We start from the raw sequence: 24,095 nt of genomic DNA on the forward strand, positions 1-24,095 counted from the left end.
TGTAAGGCCGTAATTGCTTTGGATGGCCAATGCCACCTCCAAACGAAAGACATTGCTACGTAACATTCTGACAATGCATTTAAGCAGCACTCGTTAAAATGGTAAGATCAATAGAAATACCCAAATTGCTGTTTATCTACAGTCGTGGCCAAAAGTTTTGAGAATGACACAAATATTAATTTCCACAAAGTTTACTGCTTCTTTGTCTTTAGATATTTTTGTCAGATGTTACTATGGAATACTGAAGAATAATTACAAGCATTTCAAAGCATGTCAAAGGCTGTAATTGACAATTACATGAAGTTGATGCAAAGAGTCAATATTTGCATATTCTGCAATCCGCCCTGGCACGCTGTCAATTAACTTCTGGGCCACATCCTGACTGATGGCAGCCCATTCTTGTCAGAATTTGTGGGTTTTTGTTTGTCCACCCGCCTCTTGAGGATTGACCACAAGTTCTCAATGGGATTAAGGTCTGGGGAGTTTCCTGGCCATGGACCCAAAATATCAATGTTTTGTTCCCCGAGCCACTTAGTTATCACTTTTGCCTTATGGCAAGGTGCTCCATCATGCTGGAAAAGGCATTGTTCGTCACCAAACTGTTCCTGGATGGTTGGGAGAAGTTGGTCTCGGAGGATGTGTTGGTATCATTCTTTATTCATGGCTGTGTTCTTAGGCAAAATTGTGAGTGAGCCCACTCCCTTGATGAGAAGCAACCCCACACATGAATGGTCTCAGGATGCTTTACTGTTAGCATGACACAGGACTGATGGTAGGGCTCACCTTGTATTCTCCGGACAAGCTTTTTTCCAGATGCCCCAAACAATCGGAAAGGGGATTCATCAGAGAAAATGACTTTACCCGAGTCCTCAGCAGTCCAATCCCTGTATCTTTTGCAGAATATCAGTCTGTCCCTGATGTTTTTCTGGAGAGAAGTGGCTTCTTTGCTGCCCTTCAGGCCATCCTCCAAAAGTCTTTGCCTCACTGTGCGTGCAGATGCACTCACACCTGCCTGCTGCCATTCCTGAGCAAGCTCTGTACTGGTGGTGCCCCAAACTCGCAGCTGAATCAACTTTAGGAGACGGTCCTGGCGCTTGTTGGACTTTCTTGGGCACACTGAAGCCTTCTTCACAACAATTGAACCGCTCTCCTTGAAGTTCTTGATGATCCAATAAATGGTTGATTTAGGTGCAATCTTACGGGCAGCAATATCCTTGCCTGTGAAGCCCTTTTTGTGCAAAGCAATGATGACAGCACGTGTTTCCTTGCAGGTAACCATGGTTGACAGAGGAAGAACAATGATTCCAAGCACCACCCTCCTTTTGAAGCTTCCAGTCTGTTATTCGAACTCAATCAGCATGACAGAGTGATCTCCAGCCTTGTCCTCGTCAACATTCACACCTGTGTTAATGAGAAAATCACTGACATGATGTCAGCTTGTCCTTTTGTGGCAGGGCTGAAGTGCAGTGGAAAAGTTTTTGGGGGATTCAGTTCATTTGCATGGCAAAGAGGGACTTTGCAATTCATCTGATCAGTCTTCATAACATTCTGGAGTATATGCAAATTACCATCATACAAACTGAGGCAGCAGACTTTGTGAAAATGTATATTTGTGTCATTCTCAAAACTTTTGGCCACGACTGTACAGTGCAGTATTTCATGGCGAGGTTTAAAATGCAACAGTTATGCTACAATCACCAGAGGAACAGACTTGCTTTGTCTTAAATTTTTCCCCTGAGATTAAGGTAATAAACAAAACATTGTATTTTATGACCTTGGCCAGTATTGATCATATAACCTACATAATGTGTTAATTGTGTTGATGAAGGCAGCATAAGTAACTGACTACATAACCAGCCAAGGGTTAAGAGCCTTGCCAATTAATGTTACGTTTCTTAAGAATGTGTGTGTATTTTGTGTTGCTTATCATTGTTATTATTCCTCATGCTGATACCCATGTATACCGTATACTTAACATACTATGTTACCTGAGAATTTACGTTATCCAATGTATGAGTCATTGAGAATTGTTTGTGCATTTCCAAACTCTAGTGAGCAACACTCACATTTGTATGTGTCTCAGCTAAACTAAGCATATTTAATTGTGTTCTCTCCAATTACCTAAGAACCAGCAAAACCATTTGCACATTTCGAGACTACGACATTAGACCAACTATCTGGCAAGGATGCTGAGGTATTTCTTAATCCCTATCACTAGACCTTATAGACTGCATTGTAGTTTATTTCAGTTCCATTTTCAGTTTGTATTCATGAAGGAGAGTCTGGATTGGACCGTTGCTTCTGTGTTCCATGTCCCTCCACGTAGAGTTCTGTAACATGAACAGTACATCCATGGCAGAAAAACTGAGATCCTCCAGATAAGGCAGAATTATTAGCAACAGTGACTGTGTGGAATCAAATTCAGTATCTCTCTTCCCTTCTCTGTGGCCTTCTTGACCCCCCCAGGAGATGAGCTCCGCTGAATACTTGCGTCTCAATCCCTTAAAGGAGCATTAGGGAAATGTTTTGGCAAAAACATTCTTGACCATGTTGCTATCATGAAGTGACAAAATACTGTTTATATTGGTGTGATTTCTCTAAGGGTTGATTCAAAGGGACATTTTGCTGTGCAGATTTTCCTCAGTGCATATTTGATTGTACTCAAGCCCAAAGCTAATAACTTGCCAACTGTCTATTATATGTTTGTCTGCCAAACAAACAAACCCTGGTTACTATGATACATGAGTTAATTAGTCAATTAGTGTGAAGATTAGAAGAGTTTGTCATATTGTTCTGCAGAGCGACAACAATCTGAAGCAATAAATTAAATCCCAGTCCTTTAATGTCACCTCTTCACCCTGAGGCATGGTGATTACAGTCTATCTTTTTTCAATAGAGAACGAGAAGGAATTATCACACCAATATTCATTACATTGAGTTTATGGAATGATTAAAGCGAGCAAATGTTGGCTGATGGGGCTGATAGCGTTTATTGTTGAAATCATTGCTGCCGTCTCGAGTTTCGATTTGGCCCCAAGACAATATAAATCTATCTTCTGTAATCTTATCCATCTTCTGACTGTCTTACTTCCACATCTGTACAGAGACATACTCATTACATCTGTTGCGTTCGTTGATTGAAGGATCGGACCAAGGTGCAGAGTGGTAAGCGTACATCATTCTTTATTAGATGAACACCGAAACAAAATCAAAATAAATACAAAAACCCCTGAAAAATACCAAAAACAAGATCCCACAAACAAAGGTGGGAAAAAAGGCTGCCTAAGTATGATCCCCAATCAGAGACAACGATAAACAGCTGCCTCTGACTGAGAACCATACCCGGCCAACAAAGAAATAGAAAACATAGATTTCCCACCCTAGTCACACCCTGACCTAACCAAATAGAGAATAAAAGGGATCTCTAAGGTCAGGGCGTGACAACATCTGAGCAGTAGAAAGACTTTGTCCACTAACATTCCAGTCTTGTACTAATGGGCACTGTGGTTGTGGGTACAGATTCTTGAACAATAAGCCATTCTATAAAGGATCTATTTAGCATTCTTCCCTGTAACCCACATGTGCTATTTGCTCGACACCGGACAGACTAAACACAATCAAACACTTCTCCGCCTGCCCTTCAGGAAAGGAGTGTGCTAAATTGGATTTATTGACAAATAACATTTGGACTGAGGAGAGCAAACTTGTTATAAGGAGTGGGTCAGGAATTATAATTGGGTGTCATAGGCTGCGTTTAGACAGGCAGCCCAATTCTGATCTTTTTTCCACCATTTGGTCTTTTGACCAATCACATCAGATCTTTTCACATCAGATCTTTATCAGAGCTGATCTGATTGGTCAAAAGACCAATTAGTGAAAAAAAGATCAGAATTGGGCTGCCTGTCTAAATGCAGCCCTAGTCCAAATTTATGTCAACAGCCTGCCCAACTTGAGTTTTTGGCATGTCTAAATCCGCATACATGGGTGAGATCTAAATCACAAAGACAAATAACACCAGGGAATTGGCAGTTCAGGTCAATGCTGGAAAAGGTAAGACATACCAGTATCCTACCACCAGGAAATCATGACATCAGACACTGAGTCTTGAATATGGAAGGATACACTAAGCAACAGGGTTGAAAACTGTTGATAACATACCGTACAGCGTTGTCCATTCGGGACACAGTGAGGTAGGCTGCCAGATTGGCCGTGTAGGAGGAACACACAATGAGTGTGAAGAGCCACCAGCTGCCCATGACGATACGCAAAGCCACAGAACCCAGGATGGAATCTCCCCCTAGGAACACAACAACATAAGATATATTGTACTGTATGAAGTCTTGAACAATAACATTATGCTGATTAGATTTATTGTTTGTGATATCGCAACTTATTGCACCATTGTTCTGTCGGTTTGATTTTAGCCTGTTGGTTCTATTGATCTGGTGTATATTTATAATGTTACTGTATTTTTCAGGACCCCTTGAAAATCTCAATCATTTCTTCTGCTCTCTCTCACCTGTCTCTGTATCTAGATACTTCATCTCACTATTTCTAAATGTCTCACTGTATCTCTCTCTCTGTCCATTTCTGTCTCAATTTTGCTCTCGGTCTCTTTAACCCTCCATCTGCCAACGGCTTTTCGTTCACAATGCCACTGTTTTCCCAGGCAGCTAGAGGAAGATCCATCTATGAGACAAGCTTTTTCATAGCCGTCTCTCTCTCCCTGTAGCAGAGGTCTAAGCACTCTGTTTAACTACACAGGAAGCAGATGAGGAAATATCTATGTGAATTCTTATTTTGAAGACTAAAACCACAGAAATGTAATCTGAGAGATTCATGGTGTGAGAAAAAAAGCCCATTCATTTATCTCCAAGTGTCACTATCGATGATATACCCTTCGAACTGTTTAGAAAAAGAAGACAACCGGAGTAATATTGTGTTCAAGCCTCAGTGAGTTTAATTAAATTGTTGAGGCACTTATGCCAAGGTCAAGAGGTTCCAGGAGATTTGTCTCCGAGAGGCGTTTGTGGAACTTGATCTAAAGGCACAATGTCATAGGGTCAAATATATATTTTTTTAAATGTAAAAATGCATATATATATATATATATATATATATAAATATATATAAACACACTACATGACCAGTATGTGGAAGCCTGCTCGTCGAACATCTCATTCCAAAATGATGCGCATTAATATGGAGTTGGTCTACCCTTTGCTGCTATAACAGCCTCCACTCTTCTGGAAAGACTTTCCACTAGATGTTAGAACATTGCTGCAGGGACTTGCTTCCACTCAGCCCCAAGAGCATTAGTGAGGTTGGGCACTGATGTTGGGTGATTAGGCCTGGCTCGCAGTTGGCGTTCCAATTCATCCCAAAGGTGTTCGATAGGTTTACGATTTCCCTTCACTGGAACTAAGGGCCAAGCCCAAACCATGAAAAACAGCCGCAAACCACTATTCCTCCACCAAACTTTACAGTTGGCACTATGCATTGGGGCAGGTAGCGTTCTCCAAACCCAGATTTGTCCGTCGGACTGCCAGATGGTGATTTGTGATTCATCACTCCAGAGAACGCATTTCCATTGCTCCAAAGTCCCATGGCGGCGAGCTTTACCCCACTCCAGCCAATGCTTGGCATTGCACATGGTGATCTTAGGCTTGTGTGCGGCTATGGAAACCCATTCCATGAAGCTCCTGACAAACAGTTATTGTGCTGACGTTGCTTCCAGAGGCAGTTTGGAACTCGGTAGTGAGTGTTGCAAACTAGGGCAGACAATTTTTACACCCTACGCACTTCAGTACTGGGCGGTCCCATTCTGTGAGCTTGTGTGGCCTTCCACTTAGCAGCTGAGTCGTTGTTACTCCAAGACGTTGTCACTTCACAATAACAGCACTTACAGTTGACCGGGGCAGCTCGCGCAGGGCAGAAATTTGAGGAACCGACTTGTTGGAAAGGTGGCATCCTATGACAGTGTCACGTTGAAAGTCACTGAGTTCTTCAATAAGGTCATTCTACAGCTAATGTTTGTCTATGGAGATTGCATGGCTGTGTGCTCAATTTTTTTTTTACACCTGTCAGCAACGGGTGTGGCTGAAATATCCGAATCCACTAATTTGAAAGCGTGTCCACATACTTTTGTATATATAGTGTGTGTATACAGTGTATATATATATATATATATATATATATATGGAAAAAATGTTGAAGAGCCATAATAATATATTACAAGAAAGCTCTGCCAAGATTTAGAATGACATTATAAAGATTTACACCTTGTCACTATCCTCCACTCTACAGTCGCATCCATATTTATCAACACAATTGCATCATTCTCTAAAGAGAGACAGATATGCCATGCCCCTGAGTGAAACACAAAGTGCAAATAGAAGTGCCCAAGGTCAACAAGTGAAAAGGAAAAAAGCAAGGATCCAGCTTTCCTAAAATATAGTTGCCGATTCTGCTTAAAAAGGTTGCCGGCAAAGTGCCATACTTTGATAGATGTCGTTGTGGGTTTGACAGGGGTTGCTGAAGGAGTAAGTTATTCATATCTTAGATGCCTGGATCCAGATCAGACTCAAATACCTGATATTCCTTCAGTCAAAGGAACCCTTAAAATGCTATAGCGGAAAATGGGCTCCATGCTTCAAATGAAACCCCTCTGTGCTGCTGTCTGTATGTGTGGCATTCATAGGGACATAACAAAAGCTATTTCGATTGCTTTTATGTCTGGTTATGCACAGTACCAGTCATAAGTTTGGACACACATACTCATTCAAGGGTTTTTCTTTATTTTTACTATTTTCTACATTGTAGAATAATAGTGAAGACATCAAAACTATGAAATAACACGTGGAATCATGTAGTAACCAAAAAAGTGTTTTAGAGATTCTTCCAAGTAGCCACCCTTTGTCTTGATGACAGCTTTGCACACTCTTGGCATTCTCTTAACCAGGTAGTATCCTGGAATGCTTTTCCAACAGTCTTGAAGGAGTTCCCACATATGCTGAGCACCTGTTGGCTGCTTTCCTTCACTCTGTGGTCCAACTCATCCCAAACCAATTGGGTTGAGGGTGGGGGATTGTGGAGGCCAGGTCATCTGATGCAGCACTCCATCACTCTCCTTCTTGGTCAAATAGCCCTTATACAGCCTGGAGGTGTTTGGGGTCATTGTCCTGTTGAAAAATAAATTATAGTCCCACTAAGCGCAAACCAGATGGGATGGTGTATCGCTGCAGAAAGCTGTGATAGCCATGCTGATTAAGTGTGCCTTGAATTCTAAATAAATCACAGACAGTGTCACCAGCAAAGCACCCCCACACCATCACACCTCCTCCTCCATGCTTCACTGTGGGAACCACACATGCGGAGATCATCCGTTCACATACTCTGCAAAAAAAAAATCTAACATTTGGACTCATCAGTCCAAAGGACACATTTCCACCGGTCTAATGTCCATTGCTCATGTTTTTTGGACCAAGCAAGTCTCTTCTTATTATTGGTGTCCTTTAGTAGTGGTTTCTTTGCAGCAATTTGACCATGAAGGTTTGATTCAAGCAGTCTCCTCTGAACAGTTGATGTTGAGATGTGTCTGTTACTTGATCTCTGTGAAGCATTTATTTGGGCTGCAATTTCTGAGGCTGGTAACTCTAATAAACTTATCCTCTGCAGCAGAGGTAACTCTGGGTCTTCCTTTCCTGTGGCGGTCCTCATGAGAGCCAGTTTCATCATAGCGCTTGATGGTTTTTGCGACTGCACTTGAAGAAACTTTCAAAGTTCTTGAAATTTCCCGGATTGACTGACCTTCATGTCTAAAAGTAATGATGGACTTTGTTTGTTTGAGCTGTTCTTGCCATAATATGGACTTGGTATTTTACCAAATAGGGCTATCTCCTGTATACCACACCTATCTTGTCACAACAAAACTACTGCACAAATTAACTTTTAAGAAGGCACACCTGTTAATTGAAATGCATTCCAGGTGACTACCTCATGAAGCTGGTTGAGAGAATGCCAAGAGTGTGCAAAGCTGTCATTAAGGCAAAGCGTGGCTACTTTAAAGAATCTCTAAAATAAAATATATTTTCATTTGTTTAACACTTTTTCAGTTACTACATGATCCCATATGTGCTATTTCATAGTTTTGATGTTTTCACTATTATTCTACAATGTAGAAAAATGTAAAATATTAAGAAAAACCCTGGAATGAGTAGGTGTGTCCAAACTTTTGACAGGTTCTGTATATATATATATGGTAAAAAGTCACTGTCTTGTTGTTGGTGATATTGTAACATGTAAGCATTTCACTGTATATGAAGCAACTTTGCTGCAAGATGCTGGTATACACTATTTATTTTCTTTTGATGCCACATTACCAAGCTCACCTTGCTGTACAAAGGCTCCGTAGACAATCCAGATGGCGCTCTGGAGGGAGGTGGACACAGAGGTGGCCTGGTGTCCCCCCGGGGGATTCTGGGAGCGGACTGACTGGACGCGCCTCAGGATGAAGATCATGACCCCGACCACGGGGATGGCGGCTGCGATGCACGCCCACACAGCCAGGTCAAAGGGCGCCAGGAGAGAGAAAATATTGATCTTCTCCTCTGACTTCCTCATCAGAATCCCCACGGAGTAGTCCAGGTAGCGCTTGCTAAAGTCCACCACGCTCTCCCTCTCTGGAGTTACGGTGATGGCTGATACTGCCAAGTCTGCTCGCTGTGGATAGATAGAGAGATACATCAGTTACAGCCATGACATTTAAGATGTTGGTTCAGAGATAATAATCTGTTTGTTGATGTTTGCCGTTTCATTTTATCTTGAGGCCAAAGTCACAGAAAAAAGTTGATGTAATAACACTGTAAAATATCTGTGTTGTGGCTTTTTCGTTTGTTCTTTGTATGGGCTTGAAATGAAAGCGACAAGATTTTGCCCTCTGTTATTTCTTTCTTTCATACTTCTTGTTCTATTTCACACAACAGAAGGCCATGCAGAAAAGGATGGGAAAACATTTGATACATTTATATATCGCAGTATTATTTTGGGATGATATTATATCAATATTTGACTCCAAGTATTGATTTGTATTTAATAAATAAATAAAAATAAGTCAAATCAAAACAAACTTTTCTTTGTCAAATGCTCTGAAGTTATACTATAGGTAGGGTTATACTATAGAAGTTATTCTATAGGAACGGGTTATACTATAGAAGTTATACTATAGGTAGGGTTATCCTGATATGGATAGGGGGCAGTATTTTCACGTCCAGATGAAAAAACGTACCCGATTTAAACTGGTTACTACTCTTGCCCAGAAATGAGAATATGCATATTATTAGTAGATATGGATAGAAAACACTCCGAAGTTTCTAAAACTGTTTGAATGGTGTCTGTGAGTATAACAGAACTCATATGGCAGGCAAAAACCTGAGAAAAAGTCAACCAAGAAGTGGAGGATCTGAGAATTGTAGTTCTTCTTTCTAGTGCCTTTCGAAGCTATAGTATCTGTGGGGTTACGTTGTACTTTCTAAGGCTTCCATTGGCTGTCTAAATCCTTCAGAAAGTGGTTTGAGCCTACTCCTGTCACTGGGCAGAGTATAGGAGCTCAGTTACTGAGTGGTCTGCCTGGCAACAAAGGGATTGGATATGCGCGGTCCCGCGAGCTCGCTGTTTTTTCTTTTTCTCCTTGAATGAATACGCTATTGTCCAGTTGGAATATTATCACAATTTTACATTAAAAATACCATAAAAAATGTATTTTAAACAGCGTTTGACATGCTTCTAAGTACGGTAATGGAACATTTTTACTTTTTCTTGAATTGCGCTCGTGCGTTAGCCTTTGGATAGTGACCTGAACAAAACGGAGGTATTTGGACATAACTATGGATTATTTTGAAGAAAAAAAAACATTTATTGTGGAAGTAGCAGTCCTGGGAGTGCATTCTGACGAAGATCAGCAAAGGTAAGAGCATATTTCTAATACTAATTCTGAGTTTAGGTTCCCCACGAACTTGGCGGGTGTCTGAATAGCTCGCCGTGATGGCGAGCTATGTACTCAGAATATTGAAAAATGTGCTTTCTCCGTAAAGCTATTTTAAAATCTGACACAGCGGTTGCATAAAGGAGTTCTGTATCAATAATTCTTAAAATAATTGTTATGTATTTTGTCAACATTTATGATGAGTATTTTTGTAAATTCACCGGAAGTTTTTGGTGGGAATACATTTTCTGAACATCACGCGCCAATGTAAAATGCTGTTTTTGGATATAAATATGAACTTGATTGAACAATACATACATGTATTGTGTATCCTAATGTCCTAGGAGTGTCATCTGATGAAGATCGTCAAAGGTTAGTGCTTCATTTAGCTGTGTTTTGGGTTTTATTGACACATGTCCTTGCTTGGAAAATGGCTGTGTGGTTATTTTGGTCTATGTACTCTCCTAACATAATCTAATGTTTTGCTTTCCCTGTAAAGCCTTTTTGAAATCGGACAATGTGGTTGGATTAAGGAGAAGTGTATCTTCAAAATGGTGTAAAATAGTCGTATTTTTGAGAAATTGAAATTATTGGATTTTTGAGGTTTTTGTATTTCGCGCCACGCTGTTCCATTGGATATTGGCTAGGCGTTCCGCTAGCGGAACGTCTGTCCTCAACAGGATTTATACTATAGAAGTTATACTATAGGTAGGGTTATACTATAGAAGTTATACTATAGGTAGGGTTATACTATAGAAGTTATACTATAGGTAGGGTTATACTATAGAAGTTATACTATAGGTAGGGTTATACTATAGAAGTTATACTATAGGTAGGGTTATACTATTGAAGTTATACTATAGGTAGGGTTATACTATAGAAGGTATTCTATAGGTAGGGTTATACTATAGAAGTTATACTATAGGTAGGGTTAGCTAGCGCTAGTCAGCTGTACCTGCGTCAAAACTCTTGCATTTGTCATCCTATAGCTTGTTATCCATCTTCTTTTTAAACAGTGAGCCAACATGTTTTCAGCATTTCTATTTCCCTACTGATGAGACCATGTTTTCTCATGATCTCTCTCATCTCTCTGCAGCAGACATATAGTCAGCAATATGTTTGGAACATCAAATTGCCAAAAAATTGCAGTATCGAATCACAACACATATAGAAGCGTGAGAATCACAATACATATAGAATCGTGAGAATCACAATACATATCATATTGGCACCTAAGTATTGTGATAATATTGTATCATGAGGTCCCTGGCCCTAATACAGACCTTTAGAGGTCAGACATTCCACATGGCAATCAACTAAATCCTTTTATTGTAAAGTTTTATTGTAAACGTTAATCTCAAATGACAGAGTTACAGTACACTGATCATATGTTGCTCGTGTCCAGTGGTGTTTTCCCCTCATTTCACAGCATTGTCACCACTCTGATAATGCCATGGTTTTGGACACCTGCTGCTAGAGTGGGACCCTATGACACAAATCATATGTCTGGATTGTTGGGTTAAACACTAGCTCTCTAACTCAAGGCCATAATCAAAGATAAATTCTCCCTCCATTAAGTGATGTTGTCCGCAGATTATCATTAGCATGAAGGGCTGAAAAGTAGCCCACCTGGGCTACATTCTCTGCAGCAAGCTCACTTACAGGAAATGAGAGGGACTTGCACATTGTGCAAACGATTGCAAAAAAGCCAACAACAGTCTTATTTCTACTGGTTATTCTCTACTCCATTGGGTGATATAATTGTCCCCTGCACACTCACTCCCCCCCTGCCCACTCACTCCCCTATTGTTAGCATTGTCAGCCTGCTGAGTTGAAGTCCCTCCTGCACTGGTGGGACTGCTTTGTCTGGAGCAGCCTGACTGTCAGCCTGATGGCCAGACTATAGTGGCCCACTCTGATGCAAACATAATTTGGCCATAACAGATCTGTCACAAAAGCGAGCCCTCACACTGAAGAACATGTGCGGTGAAGTATCTTTCCAAGAAGGCCCAAACTATAATGGACTCCACTGTGTCAAGGCTACAGTCAGCTACCAACGGCTGAGAGAACTGCAGCAATATGCAAGATGATGTCCCCAGAGCAGTCAACAGCAACCTCCAGTTGTGATTGACAGACTTACCTTACTGATGAGATCTCCGATCATGCCGTTCCAGGAGCCGTTTGAGGTAGGAGAGCCATACTTCCCATCAGCCACCTGGTAGATCTCATACTTGAAGCCCAGAATCTTGGCCAGAGAATCCAGAACATCGATGGAGAAGCCTTTGTAGCGTTTAGGTTGGCCAAGGATGTTCTCAGCTACCATCACAAAGGGATCCTCCTGTTGGATAACATAAATAACACAACGTCAGTTGGGCTTAGAAGTACAACTTAACTTTAACTACATGACTTGGCTCAACATATAGATGTAGTATCTTTGTGAGGCCAAAAGTTGAAACACTACTGTACATTTTACAGAGTTGTGTCTGTGTGCATTAAATCACAGTCCCATCATTTGCCAAAAGGCCAGCCTAGTTTCATTAACTGGTCCAGTTCAACCGACAGGTAGAACAGTCTTTTTTTCATTTAGGACTTTTGTGTGACAACTTTCTGAAGACTAGCTGCAGTTTCTAAGTCAAACTTCATCTTCATAACAAGTCTTCTGGGTGGTTGTTGACCTGTAACACCCATTACTGTGGATATGTGACACTTCATCAGGCAGAAAATACCACTCTAAATTTACTGCGATAAACCATGGCTCTTCTTTATGGGAGAGAATGTCAGGGTTGAACTGAATGGGTAGAAAAGTGAGTTGAGGAGGAAAGCTGCTGGGGTGGACTGGAAAAACGACATGATTAAATGGCACTGCCAAGAGGAAGCCGAGCAGAACTTATTTGAATAAATATGGAGCAGGTAAATCTTGTGTGAAGAGAGAGAACAGAATGTTACTGGACCAGCAGCTAAGGAAGAGCTGTATGATTCGAGTTTATGTCTTACTGATGTCCTAGATCAGGGCCGGCTCTAGCCACTAAGTGACATAAATGATTGCTTAGGACCCCGTGGCTGCTAGTTTTTAAGAACTCAGTCAGGCTCTCAACTTACTGTTGAGAGTTAGATTAATAGAATACACAAGGTGCAATTTTGAAATGTGGCTTAGCATCAGCAGTTTTTCTCTTGTTATGTCAGTCACTGGCCCTAGAGTGTAGCCTGTTTGCCAGGTAGCCACTGGATAGAATAGATATCTGGCTACCTGTTTGCCAGGTAGCCAGTGGAGAGAATGGATAACACACACCACATGAACACCAGTCACAGCACAGAGGTAAACCAACCAATAATACCTCATACAATAAGAATGTTAGAGCAACTCAGAGGCAACTTCATAGAAACAACTGACCAGAAAGAACCCAGTTATCAACCATAGAGGATTTGCAATAATCTGTATTACCTCCCAGTGGAGGAGTGAGTGGGGCATGACTGTATACCGTAAATTCCGGACTATAAGCCGCAACTGTTTTCCCAGCTTTGAACCTCGCGGCTTAAACAATGACGCGGCTAATATATGGATTTTTCCCGCTTTCAATTTTTTTTTCTCCAAAAAAACACATTCTGTGACGTGCTCAGTTTTTTGGCAGCATGAAGCTTTCATTAGACCAATGAAATTGCCGAACGGGTTAAGGTCAAACAACTTTTTTGTTTACTGTTTAGATTAAATCGAGCGCTCTCAAACTTCCCATCATTCTGATTACGGTAGTCATTTTGTCACCCTCATCATGGCAAAGACACGGAGAAATGCATATGATGCAGCTTTCAAGTTGAAGGCGATTGATCTGGCTGTTGGAAAAGGAAATAGAGCTGCTGCACGGGAGCTTGGTCTTAATGAGTCGATGATAAGACGTTGGAAACAGCAGCGTGAGGAATTGACTCAGTGCAAAAAGACAACTAAAGCTTACTGCTAATTTTTTATTTTTTGTTACAAGCCATGTTTCGTTAAAGCCTGTGTAAAGTTCATTTGTTTCAATGTACCGGTAGGCACCTGCGGCTTATAGACATGTGCGGCTTATTTATGTTCAAAATAATACTTTTTAAAATATTTTCTGGGTGCGGCTTATATTCAGGTGCGCTTAATAGTTTGGAAATTATGGTAAACCAAACTCCGGCAGCACAAGAAAAAAAAGGAGCACAGCACAATGAGAGAAAAAAAATGTCAGTGAAAAAAAATAAGAAAATAAAAAATGTTAAAAGTAAAGGACTGAAGAGAGAAATAGAGAGAGCGAGAGAGGGCTTAGCTGTTGAAGGCTACTCCAGTGTTGAAGCTTTATTCGTACCTTCCTCCACCTGACACACTCTTTGGTTAGTTTAGTTTGTCTCATAAAAACTCCACAACAATGTTGCTAACAATCCATGCAATCAATGGAAAGAGCGGTCCCAACAAATTCTAAACACACAGTAGAGCTGTACACGGCGATCTGACTTAAAACTTTCAGAAACTAAGTGCGGCGAAAATAAACAAGACTTCTGCAAAGAGTTGCACACACCGTCAAAACTGCCGTGCCAACCGAAAGCTATCACACAGAGACGGAAGAGCTATATTTATTTCCTCCTACCTGACAGCTCGTGTGCTCCTAAAGTGGTGCAGGATGTGCAGAAGTGCAGGATTTCGCCACAAACTTGTAGTAATGATGGTTGAATTCCGAAAGCAGGGCACATGCCCAGGGGCCCTGACCTTAGTCACTCTCACTCAGATATCATATTAACATGGCATAAGTCATGGCAAAATGAGTAAAATAACTGCAGGAAATTAGCTATAAAAGTGCAAAAATATCTCTCTACCCTAAGGCAAAATGGCAATTTTTGGCCACTAAAATGTTGCTTCGGGCCCTCAAAAGGCTAGGGTCGGCCTTTTCGTAGATCTACAGAGCCAGATGGAGAAGAAGACCTCACATTATGTCCTAATCCTACTACACAAGAAATTACATAGTGACCAGGTGGAGTATAGCATCAAAGTCGACAGTTGGTATTGAGTTGGTTGTGAGATGACATTGAGTTGGCAGTGAGTTGGCAGTGAGTTGGTAGGGAGAAAGCACTTACCAGTAATGTTACAACTTTGACCGTCACTCCTTGCATGCCGTTTTCTATCCGACTCTCCTTTAGACTACCGTTCAGCCCACGAGTTGAGTCCCAAGTTGCCAACTGAGAGAGAGAGAAAGGGAAAGGGAGACAAGAAGGGAGAGGGAGAGAGTGTCAGCAATATAATTACACAATCTATTATCTTCAGTGAAAACACAAATTGGTGTGTGATGACAAGTCTAATCACCATAGTTGGCACACATGACTCACTCACTTTTAAGAAGCACAGGGAACTGGCCAGACAAATAGATGAGCTGGTCACCAGGGCAACAAGTGCTGCCTCTAGCATAGTAACAGGGTCCTCTATCTAAATGCTACATCAGCTGCACAGCTTGCAACCATACTGAGGGAGTACGGACTGAGCAACATATCATGGCAATAGACGCTGATTGCTAGAGTTGGTGGTGATGACATTGATGATGGTGATGATAACGATGATGGGAACGGAGATAATGATGTAGACATTGACGGTGGTGCCAACGACAATGCACTGCAAGGGTTACAAATAAAACAGAAACATTATTATGTTCATCTGAGAAGAAAATACAACATCTACTGTGTGAAAGTTATTTCTCAAATCTTTTACGGAAACAAATCCTCGTCCTTCATTGTGCTTCAGCTAGTGCAACTCAATGTCTTATGCAACTAATACAATGACATGAATGCCAGTTTGACAGAATGACAGCCAATGAAAGCAGATAACACACATCCCATTGGTTTAACCACCTCACTGAATCCCAATCCCCTCACGAATCCCAACCCTCGCTCTATTCTGGCTACCTTTGCACCTCACTGGGGAAGTAGAAGTTGTCTTTACTGTTAAGTTCTTAATCACAGTTGCTAGCTGGACAAAGAACTGACAGCTCTTTGGTAGCAACCCAGGGACCAAGCTGACAGGACAAGAGAGCTGGCCTCAGGCCAGACACCAGGACTGTATCTACACAGAGCATAGCTCAGTCTTCCATATGCAGCATGCCCTCTCTACATGGCCTTCCTGTTGCCTACAGGCTATTACAATAATGGTGGGCTGAATGTTTCAAAACTCATATAAAACAGTTTTGTTACTAGCTTGTTTCAAATTATGTTTATATATTTTTTTATTTGGTTTGTTGGGTTTGTTCCAATCACATACTTTCTTCCACTTTCTATCAGACTAGGACATTTAAATGAATGTATTAACTCATTACAGTAAAACTTAATTTCACGCAGTTAATCCCTTTTAGCACTATTCCCAGTAGTCCACTATTCACACAAACCCATTCATAAAAAAGGTCAGTTAAGACTCTGGGAGTCTTTGTTCTGTGCCAATAAAAGAGATCCTTCCCTGCTTTAATATGACACACAATCGTATACTGTGGTTTTGTCTATTGTCTAGATGGCGTAAAACCCTGTGCAATAGAGCGGACCTCCCAGTGCAGGAGACCTTACAACTTCTATTCACAACGAAGGACTTCAGTAACCCTGGAGAGGAGAACAAGAAAGAGGAATGGGAGATCAAAACTTTTAGCCATGAGTTATTTTAAGACTTGGGGATTTCATCACAAGCCCAACTCTAAACTTTGAAGGCTGATAGTGTTATGAAATATTGAGTGCTCCCTCGCTCATTCCCTGTTTCTTTTTCTCTCAAATTGAACATGATTTGTTGGGTTTGAAAGAGTGAGAAAAAAAGAGGAAGGAAAAAACATCTATTTGCGTAGTTTAAAAATCCAGTTTTTTCATGCTGTGTATACAGTGCATTCGGAAAGTATTCAGACCCCTTGACCCCAAACCCCCCATATTTTCTTAGGTTACAGACTTGTTCTAAAATTCTTTTTTTTAATCATCAATCTATACACAATACCCCCATAATAACAAGCAAAAACAGGTTTTTAGAAATGTTTCCTAATTTATTAAAAATAAGAAACTGAAATAATACATTTACATAAGTATTCAGACCCTTTACTCAGTACTTTGTTGAAGCACCTTTGGCAGGGATTACAGCCTCCAGTCTTCTTGGGTACGACGCTACAAGCTTGGCACACCTATATATGGGAAATTTCTCCCATTCTTCTCTGCAGTTCATCTCAAGCTCTGTCAGGTTGGATGGGGAGAGTCCCTGCACCGCTATTTTCAGGTCTCTCCAGAGATGTTCGATCGGGCTCAAGTCCGGGCTCTGGCTGGTCCACTCAAGGACATGCAGAGACTTGTCTTGGCTGTGTGCTTAGGGTCGTTGTCCTGTTGGAAGGTGAACCTTCGTCCCAGTCTGAGGTCCTGAGCACTCTGGAGCAGGTTTTCATCAAGGATCTCTCTGTACTTTTCTCCGTTCATCTTTGCCTCGATCCTGACTAGTCTCCCAGTCCCTTCCTCTGAAAAACATCCCCACAGCATGATTCTGCCACCACCATGCTTCACCGTAGGGATGGTGCCAGGTTTCCTACAGACATGACACTTGGCATTGAGGCCAAAGAGTTCAATCTTGGTTTCATCAGACTAGAGAATCTTGTTTCTTATGGTCTGAGAGTCTTTAGGTGCCTTTTGGCAAACTCCAAGCAGGCTGTCATGTGCCTTTTACTAAGGAGTGGCTTCCATCTGACCACTCTAGCATAAAGGCCTGATGGGTGGAGTGCTGCAGAGATGGTTGTCCTTCTGGAAGGTTCTCCCATCTCCATCGGGGTCTTGGTCACCACCCTGACCAACCCCCATCTCCCCCTATTGCTCAGGAAGAGTCTTGGTGGTTGCAAACTTCTTCCATCTAAGAATGACGGGGGGCACTTTTTTATTGGGGACCTTCAATGCTGCCAACATTTTTGGTACTCTTCCCCAGATCTGTGCCTCGACACAAACCTGTCTCAGAGCTCTACAGACAATCCCTTCGACCTCATGGCTTGTTTTTTGCTGTGACATACACTGTCAACTGTGGGACTTTATATAGAGAGGTGTGTGCCTTTCCAAATCAAGTTCCAATCAATTGATTTGACCACAGGTGGACTCTAATCAATTTATAGAAACATCTCAAGGATGATCAATGGAAACAGGATGCACCTGAGCTCAATTTCGAGTCTCATAGCAAAGGGTCTGAATACTTATGTAAATAAGGTATCTTTTTTTATTTGTAATACATTTGCAAAAAATTCTAAAAACCTGTTTTCGCTTTCTCATTATGGGGTATTGTGTGAAGATTGCTGAGATTTTTTTTGGAATAAGCCTGTTAAGTAACAAAATGTGGAAAAAGTCCATGGGCCTGAATACTTTCCGAAGGCACTGTATACTGTATCAGTGCTTGTGGAAAGCATGGTAAGAATGTTTCAATGAAAGTATACTTTGGGTAAACACATTTGTTTATATATGCCTACTGTGCAGTGTACAAAGCAGGATCAATGCTAGTAATGTGGATTCTGTGAGAAGCCTTTGTCTATCGTTTACCGCCAATGTAAGCCTAAACAGAAACATCTAGCGATCAATGTCAATACATTGAGGACAGAACACACTCTGTGAGTGTACAAACACTACTGTATGTCCAAATAGAAAAGACAGACAACGGGATAGTGATGATCTGATGTTCCTTTATCCCTCAAAACTGCTTTCTAATGGTCCAGCCTCTGCTTCTTCTTGAAGACCTTCAGATGATGCTGCAAAACAGAGGACTATCTTACTCATACTTAATCACTGTACAAAGAAAGTCTGATTGCTTCTCTGACTTCCAAAGACAGTGTAATGATCTTGCTGTGTTTCTATAGGGAATTCATTTGGTGTGTGGGTGGGATATTAGACATTTTAGTCATTATCCAGAGAGACATATAGGAGCAATTAGGGTTAAGTGCCTTGCTCGGGGGCACATGAACAGATTTTCCACCTAGTCGGCTCAGGGATGCAAACCAGCAACCTTTTGGTTACTGGCCCAACGCTCTTATTCGCTAAGCTACCTGCCAGATAGCAACATTCGGTAACTTTAAGCATCAGCTGTCAGTGCAGCTTACCGATCACTGTACCTGTACAAAGCCAATCTGTAAATAGCACACCCAACTACCTCATCCCCATATTGTTATTTATCTTCTTGCTCTTTTGCACCCCAGTATCTCTACTTGCACATCATCATCTGCACATCTATCACTCCGGTGTTAATGCTAAATTGTAATTATTTCACCTCTATGGCCTATTTATTGCCTTACCTCCCTAATCTTACTACATTTGCACACACTATACATATATTTTTTCTATTGTGTTATTGACTGTATGTTTGTTTATGTGTAACTCTGTGTTGTTGTTTTGTCACACTGCTTTGCTTTATCTTGGCCAGGTCACAGTTGTAAATGAGAACTTGTTCTCAACTGGCCTACCTGGTTAAATAAAGGTGAAATATATTTTTTTAATTAAATTAAAAAGTATGATAATGAAGATCAGCTTGTCTTTGCACCTGGTCAATGTCTATAACAATCTAGTCTAACACGTCCGTATTCATTTGGTCCTTGTGTGCTTGTGTGTGTGTGTGTGTGTGTGTGTGTGTGAGTGTTTAGTCTGGTGTGAGTGTGTGCACATGTGTGTGTGCGTTTGTGTGTGTGTGTGTGTGTGTGTGTGTGTGTGTGTGTGTGTGTGTGTGTGTGTGTGTGTGTGTGTGTGTGTGCACACGCTAAATGTCACTGCTTTCTCCCTGCTTCACATGGGGCTATTTTCCCCATGAGTGGACAGGTCCTCTGGGGACCACAGAGAACTCTCTCCAGGCCCTTTACTAAAGACTTCTACTACACAAAGCTCCGCATACAAAGGTCATACAAAAGAACACAACCATGTCCTTTGTGACATGCAGATAACACATAAAGGAGATAAGAACACTACAAGATGTACTGTAATGTCTAAAATGGTTTTCGATAGACTTGTTTATTTGTAACACGTTACAATACATTTAGAGTGCACTCGCATGCCCGCGTGTCGTGACTAACTTTGATCTAGCATGATTTTTTCTCCATATAGGATTATATTTCAAGAAAAGCTCTGACGAAGGCCTTGAGGCCGATACATAAAGCTTAATGAAGAGCAGTGATACTCGCAAGAGTAGTGTGCGGGTTTCTTCTTTTCTCTCATCTTATTCAACTGTTACCGTACACCTGCAACGAAGGTTACTCAGATGTGCGATTCCCTTTTGAATTAAGAAAAGTAGAGAAACACAAATGAATAAATTACTAATGATTTTGTAATGTTCTTCTTCTTGGAAAGGAAATGCTGCTGTGACGACTATAGTTTATGACAGCTATTGAAACTGATATGGTAACTACAGGCTTATCTAGTTTATAACTCTCCATAACAGAACTCCACAACACTGAACTATGCAAAGGATGTCAAAACACCTTACACTCAAAACTACATAATGATCTTCAGCATCAGTTCCAAGTTTGCAAGGGAATATACTGTTCATTTTCACAGTCCCCTCCAAAAGGCCTCATTAAAACACTTTGCTTTGTTTGAGCTATTTCCACCATCAGCACCAAAAGCCTGATGTTTACATATCGACATCCCCATCACACCACCAAGATCCTAATTTACTCCCTCGTAGTCTGCCATGCAGTGTGTGTGTGTGTGCGTGTGTGTAGACAGGTCTTTCTGAATCTTTTTAGTCCCATGGTTATCTTTGTGTCCCTTAACTGGGATAAAACGATGGGGCGGAGTCTGAAGCTTTACCCCACCCCCCTGGTATATATGATAAACAGTCTTAGCATAAAAAATGACATTTTAAAGAGCTCCAAAGCAGAGACAGGCAGATGTGACGCCTGTCTGTCATTCTAGCCTCCCACGAGCCTTCACTACTCTATCTCTGCGTTAGATGGTAATAGAGAATAAGAGAGGGAAGGAATGCGAGAGAGAGAAAGAGAGGGTGGTAAAGAGAGATTACCTCTCGACTTCCCTGCGAAGATTACATTGCTCAGAGACGAGCCAATGGGGGTCATGGCTACGATGGAAGTCCTATGTTACCTAAGGGACTTCTTTCTCTTACACTCACTCTCTCTTTTCATCTGTTTTTCTTCCTGTCTATTTCTATCTGTGTACGATATGTATTCAGGAGGAATAACAGACAAATTAATAGCTTTTTAAATGAGAAACATGAGTAGGAACTCATTAACTAAATCTGCTGACTGAATACAAGTTGAAATTAGAAACAAGAATCACAACATACATCGATCAGCAGCACTGAGCGATAGCTAGAGGAAAGTGTACATGTAGTGTAAGTGTACATGTAGCAACTAGGAAATAGTATTTCAGTCTTCATTTGGTTCAGACCCCAATAGTCGCTTCAACTGAGAGGCATCAGGCCATTGAAACAATGGACTGAATGCAGATAAATGATGATGTAGGAGAGGTAACCGAGAGGACCAGAAAAGTAACACGATAATGTCCTTAGATCCTACTTGACATTATTTTCAAAATATTATTTTCCAAAGTGAGACTATGTTGTTTGTGATGTCTGACGTGAGAAAGCTGAATCAATCCCACACTCATCACCAGGGGCCTCATTGACCAATATTGTGTAGAAACTATTTTAAAATACTACTTGTGAATGGAATTTAGAAATTTGTATCAAACATTCCTTTGAGCGTCATACCCACACCGGTAAGAGATAACCATTGATAAATACCAATTGTTCTCAGCCTAGGTGCTCTGTGCGCGACCTTGGCTATTTGCATTTTGAAACACCCCTAATTAATCATTTATGGAAAAAATCCTCTTTAAACCATGTTGGGAATATACAACGCCGTACGATGAAATACAAAGTCACAAACAAAAAATGGCAGATTTTGCTGTTCTGCAGAATGAACGAAACATGCGTACCACCTGGCCACATTGCCACTACGTTCAACAGCGTCATTTGCAATCTTTTGCACATCACATAACATATGACCTGCACATTAAGAGTGGCCTGTTCTGTTGAACTCGTTTTGGGATGGTGCTCCTATGGTGATGTTGGTGTCGTCTATTGCTCCGTTCATATTTGGGAACCCATGGATGGCAAAGAAACTCCTCTTGACTTCAACCTGTTGTGCGACGGTGCTTGGAAACTGTAATTTACAGTTCCTTTTGCTGATGATTGCATCCAAAACATTGGCTAATCGAGGGCTGTGAGATGCCGATCGGCAAACTCCCGCAAAACAAAGTCCCACCTGTCTCTAAAAACACTCTCTCTGGGAAATGCAGAGTGTGCCAAATCTTCCAACAGAGCAAGATCAGCCTCTCACTCGATTTCCCATTATCTCAGGCTTTTTATAGTGGTGTTTCACTTACACATGTGCCTCTAATTGAACAAATACTTTACTTTATATGGATTATTATTGGAAGAAATACACCGATGTGGTCAAATGATATGACTGTCAAGATATGTTACATGAATTCACAATGGAAATACAATAAAATTAAAATATTATTTAATTATTACTCTACAATTTCAGGCATTTTCAATATATACTGTGCATTTGAAAAGTATTCAGACTTTTTCCACATTTTGTTATGTTACAGCCTTATTCTAATATTGATTAAATAGTTTTTTCCCTCAAATCTACACACAATACCACATAATAACAAAGCAAAAACAGTTTTTTTAGACATTTCTGCAAATGTATTAAAAATAAGAAACTTAAATATCACATTTACATAAGTATTCAGACCCTTTACGCAGTACTTTGTTGAAGCACCTTTGGCAGCGATTACAGCCTCGAGTCTTCTTGGGTATGACGCTACAAGCTTGGCACACCTGTACGTTAGGAGTTTCTCCCATTCTTCTTTGCAGATCCTCTCAAGCTCTGTCAGGTTGGATGGGTGTCACTACACAGCTATTTTCAGGTCTCTCCAGAGATGTTAGATCGGGTTCAAGTCCGTGTGTCTTTCTATATCATGTCCAATCAATTGAATTTACCTCAGCTGGACCCCAATCAAGTTGTAGAAACATCTCAAGGATGATCAATGGAAACAGGATACACCTGAGGTCAATTTCGAGTCTCATAGCAAAGGGACTGAATACTTACGTAAATAAGGTATTTCTGTTTTTTTTTAATACATTTGCAAACATTTCTAAAAACCTGTTTTCACTTTGTCATTATGGGGTATTGTATTTGATCCATTTTAGAATAACACAGTAACGAAACAACATTTGGAAAAAGTCAAAGGGTCTGAATACTTTCAGAATGCACTGTATTTACCGCATCCTACGCTTGACAAGCCATTCGCTTATTCCACCACTTGGCACTGTGCGTGTGTATGGTCATGGATGTGCATGCATTTACGCACACTCTCAAGCAAACGTTCATATTCATAAATCTCACACTTTGCATGGAAATGATCCCACGCATGTTTTACGCACAAATGATTGCCTACGCATGATTGACAAATGAGGCCCCAGGAACATATGAACCGGCCATTAAAGGGGAAAGAGGAGAGCTACTTGTGTTTGTGTCTATTGTCCCCAGTAAATGGTCATGCTGCTAGAGGAAGGCAGACAGGAATACTGATAATGAACAACAACACTGAATGCATCTGGCATGCCATTAGCTGACCCTCCCGTTGCCCTGCCTCTAATGATTTCAAGAAACCAGTGTTCCAGTATTTGTGTGTTCTCTGCATGCTGTCTCTTATGTGTCTGCACCTGTTTTTCAGCACAGGTAGTGTCCTCATTTGACCATGTGTGTAGTATGCATGTAACAATAATAATAATAATAATTGATTACATTTGCAAAGCGCATTTCATTATACAGAATAATCTCAAAGTGCATAAAATAGAAATATACATATATATTTTTTACCTATACTGTGTGTGTGTGTGTGTGTGTGAGCATGAGAGTGAGTGTGTGTGATTTCCGCATTTGCTAATGGCCATATTATGATGAATTAGCTTCATAACTCCAGTTAGGTAGTCTAGTGATTAAATCTTCATTACAGCGCCCAGTCTCTCCCTGCTCCACATAGATTGCCAGTAAACTAATTTCCTCTTTATTCTGCAGTAATTTTGTGACTGAACCAACAGCAAACAACT

At 40.9% G+C, this 24,095-nt stretch overlaps 1 protein-coding gene across 1 annotated transcript in view; it reads right to left on the reverse strand.

Annotated features, from left to right (window-relative positions):
• The window catches only part of LOC115193698 (glutamate receptor ionotropic, delta-1-like), a 342,511-nt gene that overhangs the window by 19,575 nt on the left and 298,841 nt on the right, over positions 1–24,095 (reverse strand). Inside the window, exons 9-12 of the mRNA XM_029752620.1 lie at positions 15,068–15,169; positions 12,123–12,320; positions 8,391–8,721; positions 4,159–4,297 (exon numbers count right to left, since the gene is read on the reverse strand). Of these exons, the coding sequence (XP_029608480.1) occupies positions 4,159–4,297; positions 8,391–8,721; positions 12,123–12,320; positions 15,068–15,169 (770 nt within the window). The remainder of the gene's footprint in view (positions 1–4,158; positions 4,298–8,390; positions 8,722–12,122; positions 12,321–15,067; positions 15,170–24,095) is intronic.

The sequence above is a fragment of the Salmo trutta genome, chromosome 5 (genome assembly GCF_901001165.1).
Source record: "Salmo trutta chromosome 5, fSalTru1.1, whole genome shotgun sequence".
Lineage (NCBI taxonomy): Eukaryota > Metazoa > Chordata > Actinopteri > Salmoniformes > Salmonidae > Salmo > Salmo trutta.